At 38.4% G+C, this 7,500-nt stretch overlaps 3 protein-coding genes across 7 annotated transcripts in view; 2 read left to right on the top strand and 1 right to left on the bottom strand.

The window, feature by feature from the left end:
• Nucleotides 1-355, top strand: part of gjb1a (gap junction protein beta 1a) — a 1,427-nt gene extending 1,072 nt beyond the window's left edge. For both annotated transcript variants that reach the window (XM_060862399.1, XM_060862400.1), the window contains exon 2: nt 1-355. This exon is cut by the window's left edge. The gene's annotated coding sequence lies outside the window, so the exon portion shown is untranslated.
• A 2,198-nt stretch (nt 356-2,553) lies between these two features.
• Nucleotides 2,554-3,603, top strand: gja2 (gap junction protein, alpha 2). Its single transcript, XM_060863702.1, has one exon. The coding sequence runs from the start codon at nt 2,554-2,556 to the stop codon at nt 3,601-3,603; it is 1,050 nt and encodes a 349-aa protein (XP_060719685.1).
• A 2,056-nt stretch (nt 3,604-5,659) lies between these two features.
• The window catches only part of tbc1d8b (TBC1 domain family member 8B), an 18,775-nt gene continuing 16,934 nt past the window's right edge, over nt 5,660-7,500 (bottom strand). For all 4 annotated transcript variants that reach the window (XM_060863697.1, XM_060863698.1, XM_060863699.1 and 1 more), the window contains one exon: nt 5,660-7,500. This exon is cut by the window's right edge and continues 1,726 nt beyond it. The gene's annotated coding sequence lies outside the window, so the exon portion shown is untranslated.

Genomic DNA, 7,500 nt, shown 5'->3' with positions numbered 1-7,500 from the left:
CTCTTTCATTATTCTGATAATAAATAAACCACTGTGCTGTATATTTTAGCTAACATTAATGACATTGAGTAACTAATGAAGGTTAATAACAATCTAATCTAACCTAAGCTTCCATCTGTCACACTGTGAAATCAGCCTTAACAGTTCACTAGATAACTAGATTTAACTAATTGTGAATAAGAGCAGGAGTACGGTCCCTACCTTAAATACACAAAAAGTCAGGGGTGTGTTTAAAGGGTGTTCAATCTCTGAGTTCTAGGCTAACAGAAGAGCTTACCTTGAATGGGACATTATATGGTATCATCATGTCATTTACATATGATAATTAATAACAAAGGTTCCTGATTCATACTTTTAAAATGATTTTAAACAGTGAATAAATGTAATATATTGGGAAAAAAAAACTCTGTGTTTGTATGTGTGTGTGGACAGAAGTAGAAATATTAATACTAATAAATATTTCCTTTTCAGCCTCAACAAGCTCACACACACACACACACACACACACACACACACACACACACACACACATACACACACCTCGACATGAATGAATGGGTGTGATCCAGTGTTAGAGGCAGAGTTGGGGTCAGTAGTATACTGTAGCGAGACCTGCAATTTAATCCATTATCATTATAGCACTCTGTGTGTGTGTGTTTGTGTGTGTGTGTTGTGTGTGTGTGTGTGTGTGTGTGTGTGTGTGGTATTTATTTTCCCTGTAGAAGGGAGAATATATTTAGCCAAATTCTAAACACTTCCCTGCCATCTGATTGGTTGAGCTGCTGTCAGTCTACACGAAGGAGGCAGCATACGGTTTACAGTTCTCTCTAAGGGATTGTGTTGTCTGCCAAATTTAACCCTCACACACACATACACATACACACACACACACACACACACACAAAACATGTTTATTAGTGGATGGTTATAGCTTGTAGTCACAGTTTTGTTGTTGCTCTGTGTTAATGAGAGGTTTCAGCTGTGTGTAGATGTGTGTGTTGGGACTCATACTGGATGTGAACATATGGTGAAGGTGAGTCCCTATTTCCTGATACACATGTACAATTACACAGCAGAGTACAGCACTTTACACCCACACACCCACACACCCAAACACCCACCCACACACACACACACCAATTAAATGCAAAAAAGCATGTTTTATCTTCTTCAAAGTACTGAATACTCTTTTCTGTTTTAGTAATTTTTTTAATTTATTTGTTAATGAGTTTATACCTACTGATTTATTAACACTTACTTTACATATTCATTAACACTTACTTTACTGATTCATTAACACTTATTTGACTGATTCATCAAAACTTTACTGATTCATTATGACTCACTATACTGACTCATTATGACTCACTATACTGATTCATTAAGACACTGCTGATTGCTCACATTAATTCATGACATCAATGAACCAGCGTTCAGGTGAAAACCTGTAATTATTCAAAAAATGATTATATGAAGTTTTATATTGTCGTTTTCAGCATACTGTTCTACAAAAACCTAAAGATCATAATCAATTTATAAGATTTAACTAAACCATATCCATCAGCATCAATATTAAATATAAATATATCTTGATGTATCTGATATCTGACCTGATTACAGTATCTGTGTGTGTGTGATGCGAAACCTACAGTCTGTAATACTGAGTAATGAGTTAACATTAAATTGATGTTCTGATGTGAAATTTATTGTTTATTAAGACAGGGATTATTTTTAGAGACTCATCAAAATAATATTTATATATAACATTATTTAAAAATTTTAACTGTAATATCAAACTCTCTCTCTAATATAATCTCTCTCTCTCTCTCTCTCTCTCTCTCTCTCTCATACACACACACACACACACACACACACACAGTAACTAGGGGGTCAGAAAGAGTGACTGAACAAGACAGTACTTAAGCAGCAACCTGAGACACACACACAAACACACACACACACACACAGACACACACAGACACACACACACACACACACAGAGTGATGAGATGTCACAGGTTGTTGGCTGAATGCCTATGATGCAGTGACACTGAGAGTAATGGCTATGACCTCATACAAGAACAGGAAATCATGTAAGACTGAATGTTTTTTCTTACAGTGGAAACTAAACAGTTCTTGAACTCTCATGCATGAGAACTACACAGTTCCTAAATGAGTTCCTGGTTGTTTGAACATCAAGGAAACTAAAGTTGTTGTTTGACTGAGCACGTGTGTAATGCTGCGTCACCGTGGAAACGCAGTGACGATGACATTCTGCTCACATTTAATCAACAGCAGTTCCTAGACTTGGTTCCCTAAAATGGTTCCTACAACTAACCCTGACCAGATTTTTCCTGTGACTAATATAATCAGAATTTACTCCAGAGTGACAAAAACACGAACAGGTCAGCGAATAATAATAACAATAATATCTCTGTTTAAGATTGATTAATCTTTCTGCCTGTCCCTCTCTTTCTTTTCTTTATTTACTCTCCCTCTTCCTCCCTCCCCTCTCTACCCCCCTCCCCCCAGACTGTGTGTGGATAGTCAGTCATGGGTGATTGGAGCTCATTGGGGAAGTTGTTGGAGAGTGCTCAGGAACACTCCACTGTGGTGGGGAAGGTGTGGCTCTCTGTGCTCTTCATCTTCAGGATCCTGGTTCTGGGAGCAGCAGCAGAGAAGGTGTGGGGTGATGAGCAGTCAGGTTTCACCTGTGACACCAAGCAGCCTGGCTGTCAAAATGTCTGCTATGACCACACCTTCCCCATCTCACACATCCGCTTTTGGGTCATGCAGATCATCTTTGTGTCAGTTCCCACGCTCATATACCTGGGACACATCCTGCACCTGCTGCGTATGGAGGACAAGCAGAAGCGTGTGGATAAGGATGGAGTTGGGAAAGCGGGAAAAGTAGCAACAACAATTCGGGATGAACAGGGAAAGATCAGGTTGCAGGGAGCTCTGCTTCGCACGTATGTGCTCAATGTCATTTTCAAAACACTGCTGGAGGTGGGCTTCCTGGTAGCACAGTACTTCCTGTATGGCTTTGAGCTCAAGCCCATGTACACATGCAGCAGCTGGCCATGTCCCAATACAGTAAACTGCTACATCTCACGCCCTACAGAGAAAACCATCTTCATCCTGTTCATGCTAGCTGTAGCATGTGTGTCACTTCTCCTAAATTTGGTGGAGATGTACCACCTTGGCTTCACCAAGTGTCGACAGGGTCTCCGCTTTCGCCATTCGATCTCTGACTCTTCCTCCAAGACGCCTAGTGAGGAAGCTGTCATTCCATTTGTTGCCAGTTACCCCTATTTCCCTGCCCATGCCCCACCCCCTGAGCCTCAGTACAAACTCCCAGACACTGACGGCTCATTTCCCGCGTACGGCAGTCGCTCTGCCCACAAACAGAACAACGATAACCTTGCCGTAGAGCGCATCACCACAGAGACCAAAGCTGACCCTGCAGAAACCAAACCTGATGAAACCAGGGTGAAGAAAACCTCAAGTTCTGCCCCCGGATCTCCGTATTACCAGCGCAGGCCGAGCTATGCTAGTCGCTATAGCAACAATAAGAGCAGACTGGACGATCTGAAAATTTGAGGAGGAGAAAAAAATTCAATAAAACCTAACCAACTAGTGATACCACAATACACACAGATACACACACATACAAACACATACAAACACAAATGCAAACAAACAATACACACACAAACAATAGACACAAATACACACACACACACACACACACACATAGACTGCAGTGTTTCCTACGTAAAACTGTTAGCATTTGCCACTACAGATAAGGTTTGACATGTGGCTAGTGTTAACATATTAGCTTTAATACTGTACTTAATGATAATGTACTAGGTGTCGTGTAAGTTGGTGACAGATAAGTGTGAATTTTTCTGGGTGATTTAAAAGTGATTATTGATTATTATTGTATAAGTGATGGGACTCAGAAGTCTCATGATGAATGTGTGATACTTTTTATTTTTATCATTGAGAAGATCACAGAAAGAGACACTCTGTTCTTCTGAAGATTCTCAAACTGGCCTGGGGTCTCAGTTAGTGTTTACTCGCATGCTAGTGTTTAACTTATCACTAGTGTAGGAACTGTAGCCTATTTCACTATTTTTTAGCACTTGACACATTGTTAATGTATTAGCATTAGCCTTTGTTTATATTTACTAACACCTGTCAGTGGGCTTCTTCAGTCCTACCAGAATTTGACACAACACTACTAGCACTAGCATTGCACTACTTTACCAGAATGTGCCACACTGCTAACATGTTTTATTAGCATTAAATCTAGCATACTAGTGTTAGCCTTGCTGCTAATGTTATTGTTATTTTGCTAGCATTTGTTTTTGTTGTAGTTTATCAAATTTGTCACACTGCTAATATACGAGCCTTAGCATTTCTCTGGTTTGTAAGAACCAAAGTTTGAACTTTTCTGGGTTTCCATTTTTAGCTGCGATGCTAGTGAGATATTAGGAGTGAAGATTTTGCTAACATGCTGTCATTTGGTTGTTAAGTGGCTTATTTTTTGGTTGTGTTTTAATGAACTGAATATTATTACTGTGTGTTACAATGTTTTTACTGTGTACTGTTGCTATGGTAACTGCAGTCTGAGCCTGAACACTTACTGTGTTTTAATAAAGTGATTAAACCAGATTTAAAATGTTTTTTCATTGATAAATTCTCTCTCTCACACACACACACAAAGACACACACACACATATAGAGAACAGTCTCTAAGTGTGTATGTACATAATACTCTTAAAACATCCTTGACATGAAATCAGTCTTTTGGTGCTGTAGAAAAAACAATGGACAGAAATGTGTATTGTTGATATTCTTATATTTAATAGTCAATTATTTTAAATATGTGGGAGAATGGAACCCTTTTGGTGGTTCATCTTTCAATAAAATGTTTGCTGGAATACATTTGTCCTGCTACACAAACTGTGATTATTGTATTACAAACGAATCATTTGTGTTGATTTGTTCATGCAGCTTCCTACATTTACATTTCTGACATTTAGCAGACGTCTTTATCCAGAACTTACATCGATCTCATTTATACAGCTGAGCATTTGAGGGTCCGAGAAACAGTGAAGAACTTCAGCAGTTACTATTAGTTGCTTCCCCTAAGTAGTGGAGTTTGGAGTAAATCATAATTAAAACTGAGGTAAATGAGAGAAACTCTGAGGTAACACAAAAGATTCAGAGATAAAAATTAATTTAAGTAAATCTGGGCTGAAACACAAGTCTAGAGCAAAACCTGTATTTCTCTATAAATATAAATATAGTAAAACTATATATCTAAATTGTATTAATTGTAAAGTCGCTCATGACTACATGCTCATACAAAGTGAAGAGCATGAAACAACTCACTGACTCTTCACACTCGCTCTATATATGTCCCGACAGGTGCAGGGTCAGAAGTCGGAGGTTAGACAGGAAATTTGCTATTCCAGGATGAGCTCCAGAAATATTTTTACCTTCACAAACTGACACACTGAATTCCAGCTCATCAGTTACAGTAAACTGTCTGTACAAAGATTTGTTCATCTGTTTATCTTATTTATCTCCCACAATCACACACATTCATTTAGAGTAAGCTGTGCATCAGTTTACACACATGCAGACACACACTTTAATTTTCTCCTTTATTTCACAGGTAAATAAATCACATCCACTGAAGTAGCTTAAGTCAGAGGCACAAAACACACAGACACACTACACTAAACACATTACAACTGTGTGTGTGTGTGTGTGTGTGTGTGTATAAAAAGCATCTTTAGGGATAAACAAAGCTGCTGCAGAAATTTGACATAAAGCCTTAAACAAATCATTGAGCAACACAATGTTGATTGTCACATTATAGCTGTTTTAAACACAAAGATCACCAAAACACAATCCAAACCCTGACTCTGACCATCATGTGACAAATATCTTCACATCATTTATTCAAAATGAGTTTCATGAATATAACATAATACGTCAATGATTGGAAACATGTTCATTTACATATTCTACATACAGTACATGTGACTTTTTGGTATAAATGAATAATGAAAAAATAAATGAACACCAAAATGAATTAGTGATTATATAACAATAATGCTAGTGGTTAGTGATATGTGAGATAAATGTGGAATACACAGGTTTCTTGCTAATTAATATTCCAGACTTCCTAAACAATTTTTAAAACCTTTTTTAAGGCATTAAAACATAAAATAATACCACTTTGTGATAAACATAAAAACAAGTGAAAACATGAGTGAGAAGCTAAAACAAATTTATTTTATTTCTTATAGAACACAAGTTAATACATAAGGCATAACAGAAAAAAGAAAATAAGGAAATAATCCCAGTTCAAACGTTTGCATACTGATATTTCTCCACAAATGGGTGGAAAGTTGTTATGATGGTCATGAAAAAATAAAACTTCATCAGAATGAGGGGGGCCACATTGGGCCCCTGCTACAGTCTCAAATGATCATCGTGGTTTCAGGTAACTCCTCATTTTCACCTCAATAGCTCTTTCAACTGCAGGCAAATTTTAAAGCCATCTGTGTCTAACAAATGGCAGAGGGATTTTTGTGGACTTGGTCACCTTGCTGAAATCCTCCCTCGGTGTTGGTGAACAGGGAAAAGGGAAATGCAAGGCTCTAAACAACTTGTCAGTTTCCCAGGCAGCAAATCCACTTTTCATTGCATCCTGAAGTGTTTGTAGAGCACAACTTCCAAAGATCTGAAACTGCTTAAATTTACACTTTCCCCATTTGAACAACTCGCTGTGACGTCACAATCTTACCAAGAGGAAGTGAAGAATGTCAGTTAGCAGATGTAGATGGTCAGACAAGCCAGAGAATAGAACATTGCACCATCATCTTCTAAGCAGTCTGTTAATTCTGCTTTTAGTTAAATAAATAATCAAAACCTTTTGACTAGACTGAATTTAAGACCACAGCCATTACACATAAGATTTTTATGACCTTAATCATAATGAATCTAATTTAAGACTTTTTAAGGACCCATAGAGATTTGTGAATCCTCTCTTTATACACACACACACACCGATCAGGCATAACATTATGACCACTGACAGGTGAAGTGAATAACACTGATTCATCACGGCACCTGTTAGTGGGTGGGATATATATTAGTTTTGTCCTAAAAGCAGGAGAAACGTGCAAGCTGAAGGGTTTGAGCGAGTTTGGGTGTGTGTGCGTTGCTCACTTGGGAACACACCAGGATGCACTATGGGAAGAAGGCAAGCCGGCGGAGGCAGTGTGGTGCTTTGGGCAATGTTCTGCTGGGAAACCTAACTGCCATCCATGTGGGTGCTACTTTAAAACATACCACCAGACCATGTACACCCTTTCATGGAAACGCTATTCCCTGATGGCTGTAGCCTCTCACAACAAGTGTGAGGTGATGAATTGGCCTCCAAATTCCCCAGACCTCAATCTAATCATGCATCTG

The sequence above is a fragment of the Tachysurus vachellii genome, chromosome 26 (assembly GCF_030014155.1).
Source record: "Tachysurus vachellii isolate PV-2020 chromosome 26, HZAU_Pvac_v1, whole genome shotgun sequence".
NCBI lineage: Eukaryota > Metazoa > Chordata > Actinopteri > Siluriformes > Bagridae > Tachysurus > Tachysurus vachellii.
This window is presented reverse-complemented; position numbering and strand designations above follow the sequence as displayed.

What these genes read in the sequence shown, in the direction of transcription:
- gja2 (XM_060863702.1), top strand. Translation starts at nt 2,554, where the DNA reads ATGGGTGATTGGAGCTCATTGGGGAAGTTGTTGGAGAGTGCTCAGGAA.